This window comes from Myxine glutinosa, chromosome 3 (assembly GCF_964187855.1).
Source record: "Myxine glutinosa chromosome 3, kmMyxGlut1.1, whole genome shotgun sequence".
In the NCBI taxonomy this organism is placed as follows: Eukaryota; Metazoa; Chordata; class Myxini; order Myxiniformes; family Myxinidae; genus Myxine; species Myxine glutinosa.
In genome coordinates, this window is record NC_136263.1 from 187,419,284 (window position 1) to 187,432,794 (window position 13,511).

The 13,511-nt window shown below is 43.1% G+C and overlaps 1 protein-coding gene across 1 annotated transcript in view; it reads right to left on the bottom strand.

Moving 5' to 3' along the window:
• The window catches only part of NPHS1 (NPHS1 adhesion molecule, nephrin), a 170,463-nt gene that overhangs the window by 41,464 nt on the left and 115,488 nt on the right, over nucleotides 1-13,511 (bottom strand). The window contains exons 17-19 of the mRNA XM_078774870.1: nucleotides 11,889-12,029; nucleotides 11,526-11,641; nucleotides 4,363-4,525 (exon numbers count right to left, since the gene is read on the bottom strand). Coding sequence (XP_078630996.1) covers nucleotides 4,363-4,525; nucleotides 11,526-11,641; nucleotides 11,889-12,029 — 420 coding nt within the window. The remainder of the gene's footprint in view (nucleotides 1-4,362; nucleotides 4,526-11,525; nucleotides 11,642-11,888; nucleotides 12,030-13,511) is intronic.

The following is a 13,511-nucleotide window of genomic DNA, read 5'->3' on the forward strand; positions in this document are numbered from 1 at the left end:
CTCTCAATGTAAATGGGTATCGTATAGCCCCACCTGATGATAGCAGGTATTACAAATCATGATGTTATATCATCATCGCATAAAGCGGAGATTCAAACCAAAGCATCCAACACTGAGCTTCGCAGTGAAGCAGAAGTGATTTTTGCTCACACCATATATAAGCAGCAGATGAAGGTGATGTTAGCTGACTTCCAATCAGATGGAAGATGATCTCGGACAAATAATGATAGAGTGAATAGAGCAGAATGTTGGTGAAGTACAACCTGTTGCCTTTTGAGTAAATCCGTCAGCAAAGCGACAGGTAAAAATGCCGAATACAGTATATTCACAGTATCCATGAACAACTTGCATTTATGTTTTTGCACCAAAAATAAATTCGAATTTGCTTTGAAATTAACTATTTTGCTATGGCATTCAGAAGATATGACGACATACACTACGTGACCAAAAGTATGCGGACACCCCTTCTAATTAGTGGATTCGGCTGTTTCAGCCACACCCATTGCTGACAGGTATATATAATCAAGCACACAGCCATGCAATCTCCATAGACAAACATTGGCAGTAGTATGGGCCATACTGAAGAGCTCAGTGACTTTCAACATGGCACCGTCATAGGATGCAATCATTCCAACAAGTCAGTTCGTCAAATTTCTTCCCTGCAAGAGCTGCCCCGGTCAACTATAAGTGCTGTCGTTGTGAAGTGAAAACGTCTAGGAGAAGCAACAGCTCAGCCACGAAGTGGTAGGCCACACAAGCTCACAGAACGGGACCGCCGAGTGCTGAAGCACATAGCATGTAAAAATCGTCTGTCCTCGGTTGCAACACTCACTACCGAGTTAAAAAATTGCCTCTGGAAGCAACGTCAGCACAACAACTGTTTGACGGGAGCTTCATTAAAGGGGTTTCCATGGCCAAGCAGGCACACACAAGCCTAAGATCACCATGTGCAATGCCAAGCGTCGGCTGGAGTGGTGTAAAGCTCGCCGCTATTGGACTCTGGAGCAGTGGAAACGCGTTCTCTGGAGTGATGAATCACGCTTCACCATCTGGCAGTCCGACGGACGAATCTGGGTTTGGCGGATGCCATGAGAACGCTACCTGCCCGAATGCATAGTGCCAACTGTAAAGTTTGGTGGAGGAGGAATAATAGTCTGGGGCTATTTTTTATGGTTCGGGCTAGGCCCCTTTGTTGCAGTGAAGGGAAATCTTAGCGCTACAGCATACAATGACATTCTACACGATTGTGTGCTTCCAACTTTGTGGCAACAGTTTGGGGAAGGCCCTTTCCTGTTTCAGCATGACAATGGCCCCATGCACAAAGCGAGGTCCATACAAAAATGGTTTGTTGAGATCGGTGTAGAAGAACTTGACTGGCCTGCACAGAGCCCTGACCTCAACCCCATCGAACACCTTTGGGATGAATTGGAACGCCGACTGCGAGCCAGGCCAAATCGCCCAACATCAGTGCCCGACCTCACTCATGCTCTTGTGGCTGAATGGAAGCAAATCCCCGCAGCAATGTTCCAACATCTAGTGGAAAGCCTTCACCAGAAGGGTGGAGGCTGTTATAGCAGTAAAGAGGGGACCAACTCCATATTAATGCCCATGATTTTGGAATGAGATGTGTGATGTTCGGGTTTCCACATACTTTTGGTCATGTAGTGTACATTGCGATCGTTTATCAGGGATATTTGGATGTGGAAATTGGCAGCATGTTGAATGCAGATAAGAAAGAAAAACTCTGAAGGTTTTACCATTTTGGAGTCAATTGCAAGAATTGCGAGGGTGAGACTGGGATTTGCCAGGATTGAGAGGCATGTTCCATATATCAGACCTGCATCTAATCAATTGTAGAACACCACAGAATGATGCAGTCACTATATGCCTGTCTGCGTGACAAGGTACAATAGGACACAACGTGGGGTCATCTGCAATAAAAAGAGGGTTTCCAAAGCATTGGAGAGGTTGTTTATGTGTATGAGGAACAAGACTGATTCCAGGACACTGCAAAGACTGGGAGAACCATCTTAACCTTCTAATCATCCTTCCCGATTCACACACAGGTGTTATTTCAGATTTCACCCGACACCCACTCCATTTTTCCACCTGGCCTAGTTATCCCCCTCCTGCATTGTGGTCGTGTGAATAAGTTTCCTTGTTTCAGGACTAGGTGAAGGTTTTGCCAGTTTTTCCTCTTCTTTTTCTCTATAGCCCTTCACATTTAGTGGCTTTCATCCTTGTTTAGGACAAATTTCAATTACATTTTTCACAGAGTTATTTTAAATCCCTGCCACCTGCCTACTTACCTGTCTTAGTAAGTTTGTCTTAAGTGCAATGTGTATACATCTACCATTATCAGAAAGTTTCAGAAACTGGCATTATTGCCCCCATTAATTGTAGGTTTTTTTATACAGTGTCGAGGCTCATGGAGGAACTGAAACATGGAACGGATCAGGATGTAACAGAACAAAAGGAACAAAAGAAAGAGGGGGAAGCACACAAACAGCAGGGAGAAGGGATAAAGTAGAGGGAGACCTGGATAAATAAGGGAAGAATGAGGACTATGGGAGGATGCAAGATGGATACAGATGGATACAGCCACAAACCCTTAGTAAAGAAAAACTGGAAACTTGGAAAGAGGAGGGCACCACCTTGGCCTAGTGGCCAAGGCACTATACTTTTACACCAGTATCAACATGATTTACCATTTTTGTGTGTTTAAGTACAACATGAATTGACTTGAACTTTTAGTATACTCTCACAATCACACCGACATATTGTGCTCACAACACTGATGCGATCGCAATGCATGTTAGCGCTTCGTGGTTTATAACAATTTCGTCATCTGTTCGCATTGACCGGTGATGGCAAGGGAGTTGGGGGAGTCGAATGTGGCTTGCGTGTGTTGCTTTTTGGAGGAAGGAGGGTGGGATGGGTGGGATTCCCAGCTGGGAGTGGAATTTTTTGGGGTAAAAGGTCTACGCGTTGTTCATAAAATCGAATGTCCCATTATTTTTGGTAGGTTAGTTTTTACCCTGCGCTCGCGAAGCGAAAAGCGAGGATAAGCATTCGGTTGAGTACGTGTGCCGTACGTGTCTGCATTTTAAAAATCCATTTTCTCGGCAACCGTTGGTCCGATTGACATGAAATTTTCACCATAGGAGGGCCTCCTCCTATAGAATATTTTAATGATTATTATGACGTCACAGGTCACGTTGTACAGGCGCCATGTTGGAAAAACTTCGCACCTCTATATCTCTGAAACCACTCCATGGAAAAAAATTGAGACCTGGCTCATTGTCAACTACTCCCCATGGGGAATAAGATATGTTAATGATGATGTCATCGGTGCCTTTGTTATGACGTCATAATTCGACAAATACAACACATCCATCCGATCATTATTTTAAAAATTTCAGCAACTGTTGGTCTGATGAACACGAAATTTTCACCATAGGAGCGCCTCCTCCTTTAGAATATTTTAATGATAATCATGACGTCATAGGTCATGTGGTACAGGCGCCATCTTGGAAAAACCGAAAAATGTTGCACCTCTATATCTTCAAAACCGCTGCATGGAAAAAATTGAAACATGGCTCATTGTAAATAACTCCATATGGGGAATAGGTGTTGTTAACAATGACGTCATTGGTGCCATAATTATGACATCATAATTCGACGGGACAACGCTTAGTCTGATCAGTTTGAAATGTATTGAGCGTGATCTATGCAACAATTATATGAGAGAATATAAATTTATGATGTCATTGCTCACGTGGTCTGGCAGCCATTTTGGATCAAAGAAAAAAAAAATGTTCAAAAACAGAAGAGTTGGCTGGCAACAAGTCGACTGTGCAGGGTAAGTATTCTATGAATACCATCAAGTTTTTCAATAGCATTCCAGCATGTTGCCTCTTAGAGATCAAGGTGGTACATGATTTATTGCAAAAATATTTGCTAAATAAATTGGATGTTTGTATAGAAAAAAAGGACAAGAAGCTACCTCCATACTACGTAGAAAAAAATTGCAGAAATAGTGACATAATTTCTGCACCCTCTTCCTGACCCCAAAACCACTCCACAACCTCTTTTTCAATAGTGTTCCATACATTCCACATCTGTCCTCATCCCAATCCCCTTTCTGTTTTCAAAAACCTGAAAACTTTTTCTTTCCGATCCTTCCCAACTCTATCTACCAATATCCTCCACTCTTTCCTTTCTTTATCCAACTGTCTTTCTCTCTTCCTTAGATACAGAATATTTAGGTGGCCTTAAGCATGTTACTGGGATTGCTATGCTTGAGGATTATGGAAAACAGAAAATGTAAATGCTGAAAGATATCAATAAACATTATCTCACATCTTACAACCAGGTGCACGATGGCCTTTGCAGGTGGAGAGATGCCATTGTCAGCATTGCAGATGTACGTCCCAGATAGAGAACGGTCGACTTTAGGCAGTGTAAGTGTGCTGGTTCCTTGGTGGTACACTTGATGATCTGATGGCAGCTCAAATTCCTCCACCTTGGGCAAATGTACAAGTTATAAAGTCCAAAGGATGTTCTGACTATCTATTCTGCCTTTGTCTCACACCTTTAGTTGGGTGTTTCATTTGACCTTTCATGCTTTGAAGTTAACGTATTCAGGTGTTCAATATTATTCAATGTATTCATGTGACCGGAATATAAATCATGAATCAATAGTTTCAAATATCAGTGTTTCTCACTCAGGAACCTGGATGGAAATGATGCTGAAAATGTCTAGTTTCATTGAGTTTATGGTGTTGGGGAATTTTTCTATGAATTCCCATGTGTATAATTTAATTAATTAATTATTATTTTCATCCAATATTTTTAATTAAAAATTATTTTTACACCGGTGATACCTTTTGAGTCTGTTGATGACAAAGAAATTATAAGAGTAGAAAGCATCTCAGAATGCAAAGCCTGCCTGCGTCCGCTTTGTACTCAAACTAAACTGGACGAAAACAGATAAAAAGAGTAAAAAAATGTAAAATCTATTAATAATAATAATAATAATAATGCATTTATTTTATATAGCGCTTTTCAGGAAGCCCAAAGACGCTTAATTTTTAAATTAAATTAAATTAAATTAAATTAAAGACGCTTAATATTAATTTGTTTTTGCCATCTACCGTAAACTGGAACTACTTTGAACATTTTTTTTTCTTTCCCATAGAACCCTGGCTAATGTAATAAATATATCTCACTCCTTTCATTACTCAAATAGGGGGACTGAATGAAGCTAATGATAGCATGCATCAAAACTGCTTAGCTGTGCATATAAATATATATATATATTTTAAAGAAATTAGGTGTTCACAGTAACCCCGCGAATGGGGCTACTTTGCATCTGTGTGAATTTGCTATACATAGTCAAAGGAACCCCTCTGTTGGGGTGTCATTGAACGCTATAACTGTTTTAAAAAATAAAATGAATCAAAAACAACATTTCAGAAAACTTTTTAAAAATAATACCGGTACTGGATATCAATTTTGGTTTGTGAAAAATTTGAAAATCGGCATAATGAGGAATATGACACCATTTTATCATAAAACTTCCGTTAACAATTATATTACTTGTATTGCGCTTTACCAAGGCAATACAATCACAAGAAACATGTGAAATTACAGTAATACGGTTCCAATAGTGAAGAACAAATCGACGGAATGGACGGTGCAAAATAACCCTTTGTATAGAGGTCATATCACATTGGGGTATGTGTCCCCACCCTCCCCTCCTACTGCATTTTAAAGTTTTGCAGTTCCTTCGCATTGAATGTAAGTCCACCCCTTCTTTCCTCTTTTGGGGGACTCAGCAGTCTAACCAACTGGTTTACAGTAACATTACCCTCATCAGGTACGGATGGCCAAACAAATTTATTGTCAACTTTCTTCGATGACCTCATGAACTTCATAGTGCATTCATCTTCATCGACTATCACTAATTTGGCCACATAAATTTTGACAGAAGTTTTCACTTGGAATTTTACAACATAATAGTTGCCAATGGATGGTACTATATCATCTGGCAGGACTTCCTCTTCAGACTCGATGCTATCACTTATCTGATCCTCGCTTTCTTCTACTTCGCTTGATTCTGTCTCTGTGTCATCAATGCTGCCATCATCACTCTGTGACCCATGACTGATTATGTCATCGATGGCATTGCTGGTTGGTTCCTGTAAGTCCTCTGCACTTATGCTTTTCCCCGGCTCTACAGATATTTTCTTCCTTCTCTTTTTGGGGGGATCTTGCTGGTCTCCAACCCCACGCATATTCTTCAGAATCCCTACGACTACTTCTGACACTGTTGTCGGTATGGCAGCATCATTTTCGTCACTGTCTCGTAGCCGCTTAATAACCCCGTGTCCTAGAGTGGGGGTGACGCTTCATGAAATCATTTGCCCAATCAAATGATGGAAAATTATTGTGGAACTGCGCCACCATTCTCCCTTGTTTTTCCAGATAGGAATGTGCCAACATCCGGAGATCTTTTAAATCAAATGGAAATCCCCAATCAGCGACAATCTTCAAATGATCGGCAAAAGCCTGCTCCTCTTCAATAGTGAATACTGTAGGATGTCCGGGTTTTTTGGTATGTTTTCCCTTGAGTTTATTGTGCAGTGTTCCCGCTGGAATAAAAATATATATATAACCACCTTTAGAGGCCATTTTTCCCCGCAAAGCGGGGGTTGGCCTTTTTCTTTTCGGGAACCGTGGTTGTTGTTGTTTTTCGGTCCCCTTTTTGAAGCAATGTTTTACGGCCGGATGCCCTTCCTGACGCCAACCCTTTTTGCCGCCTTTAATGACAAACAGGGAATTACCAGTGAACTGGTACTCAATTAGCCGACCTCGGAAGGATGACAGGCTGAGTCAACCCCCCTGGCGTTAATTCAGCGATCGACCGGGATTCGAACCCAGGATCCTAGGATCCTAAGCCGGCACCCTAGCCGGCTGGAATGCTGGAATGTTGAATGCCGCTGGAATGTTGAATGATTTGTGTGCCTCTCTTTGGCTCATTGTGCCTTGCTCCACTGCACGGACTGCCATATGTAGTTGCTCAGTTGTGTAGTTGCGGTACTGCCTGGAACCTTCAACCCGTTTGTACGTTCGGACCATGTTTTACCAGATCGGATACCTGAAAATGAACACGTGTAGGGTGAGGTATAGAATACAGACTTTAATATAATACTTGTGCTTACAGACATCCAAAGAACAGCTTTACATTTGTCAATCAATGTATTATTTCCTTGGTGTTACACGATTTTCTATTACCGGGGTTACTTTGAACACGTTCAAAATAACCCCGATTGTGACGAAAACATGCATGGGTAATGGTCAATTGACCCCTGTGATCCTATACCCAAACCATATTGACTAAGATTGGTACCCCAATAGAGTAATTATTACTTAATATTGTTAGTATTTTAGGAAAAAATGAGTTATACTTACAAGTCAGGAGGTGAAAGTTTAAGACAGTTTGCTGCATACCATGTGCTCAGCATGAGGTGTCGGCCATTTTGAATCAGGCTTGGTCAATATCATTAATGTCCACATTTTTCATAATAAACAAACACAAAATCAATTAAACTAAATAATATCTTGTTTTATTTAAAACTTTTTTATTATTAACTAAGTATATCATAAATCATTTTCTTACGTGTGTGTTCAAAGTAGCCCTGTGATTCAAAGTAGCCCCAGTTTACGGTACCATATAAACCACAATGTCTATTTGTTTGTTTGTGCAGATGTCTGTCCCCCTCCGTAAGGGTAGGTTTCAAAGTTCAATCTTTTAACACGAATGTGCTCACTGTGGTCTATTTTCGAGGAAAAAACAAACTCGAAAACACTTTCCATGAAAGAGTAATTATATCTCTTCTATTGGAGGTGTAGATGGTGGCTTGCAAACCGAGCCTCAAGGGCGGTGTACAGAAGCGTTTTAAAATCACGATAAATACAAGGCGCAGGGAGGTGAAATTCGCTGCATGTGATGTGCAACACGTGCAGAGTAAAATGAGTGTTAATTTACAACCGTGTGATGTCTAATAAATAAAGCAGATAGAAGCACACCTGACACTAGGCCGAGGCTTCAGATTATGGCACGCTTACGAGGCTGCGCCGACAAATATACTGTTCCAACCCGTCATTTTTGGCGGGCTTTTTATTAGTGTTCTCATAACTAGGGCATTGCCCGTACGTGGGTGCCCGTTCCTTGCCAATGCCCGTACTATATATATATCTAAAATTATATCCCCCCCCCCCCTCTATTTACATGAAATGGTTTGGTCCATTCGCAACGACCACAGAACCCCCCCCCCCCCCCCCTCTATTTACATGCAATGGTTTGGTCCAAAGCGAACGGTTTGGTCCATTCGATGTGATTCGATGATTCGATGTGAATGGTTTGGTCCATTCGCAACGACCACAGAACCCCCCCCCCCTCTATTTACATGAATGGTTTGGTCCATTCGCAAAGCCAAAGCGAACGACCACAGAACCCCCCCCCCCCCTCTATTTACATGAATGGTTTGGTCCATTCGCAAAGCCAAAGCGAACGACCACAGAACCCCCCCCCCCCCCCCTCTATTTACATGAATGGTTTGGTCCATTCGCAACGGCAAAGCGAACGGCGAACGGCTAAATCGCCATAGCTCGGTAAGTACTTGTCCGATTAATTTCAAACCTTGAAAAGGCACATCCTCGGGTCCCCAGCAATATACCTGGCAAGTTTCAAGTATATCGGACCGGTAGTTGTCGAGAAACAGCGGTCACAGACAAACGTACAGACGTACAGACGTACAAACGTACAGAGATTACTGGAATTATAGATAAATAAAGGTTTGTTGAAAATTAGATGACAGAAGCTCAAATGGTAAAAAAAAAAGAACCACGGAAGCCATTACAAAACCCAGCTGTCTTGCGCTGCGTAGCAGACGGACTGATAAGGCCTATTTCTACTTGCTGTGACTTTGCCTTTTGACCCAATTATTAATCAGTGTCATCCATATTCTCATAATAAAAGTTTGGTGAACATTTGATGACAAAAGGTCAAAGCTCTGTCTGTGCTCTGTCCCCCAAATATTCCTACAGGTCGCACAACATCTGCCTGCAACCCTCTTATGGTGAAACTCCCAAAATCAAGACACTCTGCTCACCTTCATTCCTCTTTTCTCCTGCCTCTGGAACAAACTCCCTCACTCTCTTGAATCCCACTCCTCCCTCCAGGTCTTTAAAACAGCTGTTCACCACCATCTCTTATCTTCCCCCATCCAAAACCTTGATCTTTTCTACCCCCGCTAATTCATCCCAGATCCACTTTTTTGAAATACCGACTTCTTTCCTGGAAGTCCTGGCAGTGTCCATGTGTTTTATACCTCTCCTACCCCCCTTCCCATCCCTCCTCCCCCCAAGCCCTCTCCCTCCCACAGATCTCCCAATTAGTCAGGTCCACGATGTCAATAAATTATATTTCGTTCAAAATCATGGTCGATTAGCAAACCTATACATTTTTGGAAAGGATATAGCATAAGGAAACTAAAAATCAATGTTTACATTTGGAGAGATACCTGTATGGTGGCCATTTTGGGATTTTCAAAATGGCCACTGTAAAATACATATTTTGTTCTATTTCTGCCTCTAATTACCCTAAAAACTTTTTAAAATATACTAAACCTATATTTTCAGGGACAAGGAGTCCAATGAAAGTATCAAATTAGTGCTATGGGGAATGGTAAGACACGAATCAAAGGTTTTGAATTGCAAAATACTGTCTCTATATTCGCGATATGTTGCATAATCAAATACATGTTATCATTTTGTAAAGGCAGTTAATAACATCAAAATCTGTCACAATAATTCATATTGTAGCAGTTCCCGCTGAATGTACACAATCGCCTTGCACCTGCCAGGACGCGGCCAGGGCGCGATCGCCATGCCGGGCTCATCCGGACGGGCCCAGACGCGCCTCTCCTGGGCATGCCCGGACTCGCTGTTCCCGGGCACGCCCGAACCTCCCGGGCACGCCCGGTCTCGTCTTTCCCGGACATGCCCGCTCTCGCCTTTCCAGGGCTCGCCCAGAGCGCCCGGGCACGCCCAGCCTCGACTTGCCAGGCCGCGTCCAGGACGCCCGGGCATGTCCAGACTCGCCTTTCCAGGGCTCGCCCAGAGCGTCCGGGCATGCCCGCTCTCGCCTTTCCAGGGCTCGCCCAGAGCGCTCGGGCACGCCCAGCCTCGACTTGCCAGGCCGCGTCCAGGACGCCCGGGCATGTCCAGACTCGCCTTTCCAGGACTCGCCCTTGACACCCGGGCATGCCCGGTCTCGGTTTTCCCGGGCAAACGCCCGGGCATAAATGTGTATATATATTGCTGCCCGATAAACGGGCTTTTGAGAATACCTGAGCTGTTTTGTTTCAATAAAGCAACTCGGACGAATTCCGTCTTTGGTCGCGTCAATTCTTTCGACTCGCGTTGGAGCGCAGCTCCTTCAATATCACCAAACATACACAGGCAGTCAGCAAAATCATATATACACATGCAGTCAGTATAACTTCACATCTACACAGGCAGTCAATGACAAAATATACACAGGCAGTCAATGGCATCAAACATACACGATTACAGAATATGCCATTTAGAGTTCGTCATCACTGTCCTGTGTGTCGTATCCGACAATATAGTCCGCATCGTTTTCACAGTCCGTTCCACACAAGCAAAGGTCGGTCAAATTGATTGGCAAATCGAATTGGTTGAATGGTCGATCGAATCGAATTCGATGAATCGAATCGAATCGAATCGATCGAATTGGTAGAATGGTCGATCGAAGCGATTGGTCGAATTGGTCGATTGGTCGAATTGGTCGAATCGAATTGGTCGGAATTGGCAAACGTAAACATAGATTTTCAGATTTTCCATGTAATAACGTTTCCAAAAATGTATAGGTTTGCTAATCTACCATGATTTTGAACGAAAAAACATAGTGAACCTGACTAAATGTCCCTGCTATCAAATGTTGTACTTGTGTGCTTCCCTCCCTCTCCCCATCTTGTCTACCGCTCCCTTTATCTTATGTTTTATGTGTCCGTTTGTCTTTTAGTGATTAATGTTAGCTCTTACACGAGCCTCGATCTTGTATACAACAAAAAAAGAAAAAAAAGAAAGGAAAAAAAAGGTAATTTGCCCCACCTCCCACACTTCCCCCAACCACCTAACTCCCCCCACCCTCCTCATTTCTCCTCCCCGCCCCCCAAGGCTGCTTCCGAAACGAGTAGGTGTTTCTAGTATCATATTCAGCACAAGTAAGCATCAAAATCAACTTTACCGAACTTTACAGGAACTTATGTTTTGTTTGTCATTGGGTGTGAAAAAAGACGTGTGACTTCATGTATTTTGCTTGTGGGCCCACGATTGCCTTTGGAACATTAAACAATTGTTGTAATAACAGAGAAGCACACTAATGTATATGAAAATGTCATGCTGGATCAATTACTCTTGCTTGGACTCACCTCCCAACGAACCATGTCATCCACAACTGGGTGAGCATCTGCTGAGCACACCAGCACGGCCGTTGCACCACGGTTCACAAACACCTCTCTCGGAATTTGCTGAATTTTTGGAGAATCTGGAATATTTTGCATGACCTTATTATATGTGAGGGTTGTGGTCGGTGTGGCTCGTCATTTTATGAAGATGATGACATTTACTGATGATGGTGATGACAATGGCACTGCGCAAAGAGGACAATGAAATGCTTCAGCGTAGTATTGATGGAAAATGCTCACATGCAGAACATTCATCGTTACATTGATCATAACAATTGGTGTTAAACCATGGCTAGATGTTAGGCCCAATCGAATAGTACCACATACAGTTCACAATGAGTTTGATGATGCCTTCCTGCTCTCCTTCCTCATTGCTTAGCATGATGTGGTAATCTCCTGCATCCGAGGAAGTTACGTTCACCACCATCAGAGCACCGTCGTTGTGCAACTTAAACCGTTCAGCATCATCTGGCAAAAGAAATGGTAAATGCAAACGATCCTGCTTGTTTTTCGATGCAGGTTGGTTATTATTCATCCAGTCGAATTAGAACGGTAAAAGTTTACAAACGAAAATAAAAGCTGGATTTACAAGTCGGTCAGCCGAGGTTGTTGTTGTTTTTTTTGTATACAAGATCGAGGCTCGTGTAAGAGGCAACATTAATCACAAAAAAACAAACTGACACATAAAACATAAGATAAAGGGAGCGGGAAACAATATGCGGAGAGAGAGGGAAGCACACACAAGTACAACAGTAGAACAGGGACATCGGGAGATCTGTGGGAGGGAGAGGGCTTGGGGGGAAGAGGCACGGGAAGTGAGGGGGGGGGTAGTGGGAGAGGGAAAAAACACAAGGACACTGCTAGGACTTCCAGGAAAGAAGTCGGTATTTCAAAAAAGTGGATCTGGGGTGAATTAGCGGGGGTAGAAAAGATCAAGGTTTTGGATGGGGGAAGATAAGAGATGGTGGTGAACAGCTGTTTTAAAGACCTGGAGGGAGGAGTGGGATTGAAGGGAGTGAGGGAGTTTGTTCCAGAGGCGGGAGAAAAGAGGAATGAAGGAGTGAAGCTGAGCAGAGAGTCTTGATTTTGGCAGTTTAACCATAAAAGGCTTGCTGGCAGATCTTGTGCGACCTGCAGGAATATTTGGGGGACAGAGCACAGAGAGAGCTGGGGGGGCAAGGCCGGAGAGGAGTCGGTAGATGACAGAAAGACCACCTACCTGCCTGTGGTGAGTGAGTGAGAGGCTCTCGGAGTTAGTTTCATCGCGGGAGATTCCAATGATTCTGAAAGCAATTTTGAAATTCTGAAAAATTCAAATTCTGAAAAATTCTGAAAAGCAATTCTGAAAGCAAAGTTTTGGCGAGAATCCACTCGCCTTTGTCACGGAAGATGTTGACGTGGCCTGTAGACCAATCCAGGTGTCACGTGATGATTGCAGACGACGTGGGAGAGATGTAATAGCCTTGCCCCACATCCGTGACAGATTAAATCGTAAACCGCCCCTTTTGGTCAGAGATGATGATTCAACTCTTTCCCAAATGGATTCCTTTACACCAAGAACAAACCACTTTTTTTTCTCTGTCTAAGATGACCATTTGATTGTTATCAAAGCTGTGACCATGCAGGTACAAGTTTTTTTTTGTTTGTTTGTTTTTGTATACTGAATCGAGGCTCGTGAAAGAGCTAACATTTATTTCACAAACAAATCAACCAGACAAACAAAATATACAAAAAGAGGGAGCGGAAGACAAGATGGGGAGAGAAGGGGAAGCACACAACCACAACATTTGAGAGCAGGGAGAAGTGTGGGAGGGAGAGGGCTTGGGGGCAGGAGGCGTGCGAAGGGGAGGGGGGGGGGGGGGGAGGTCAACGTATGTACAGCAGAGTTCAACGCCTCTTCATGAGCTGGACGACCATGTTGGTTCATCCTGGCCTCAAGAGTTTTCCAAG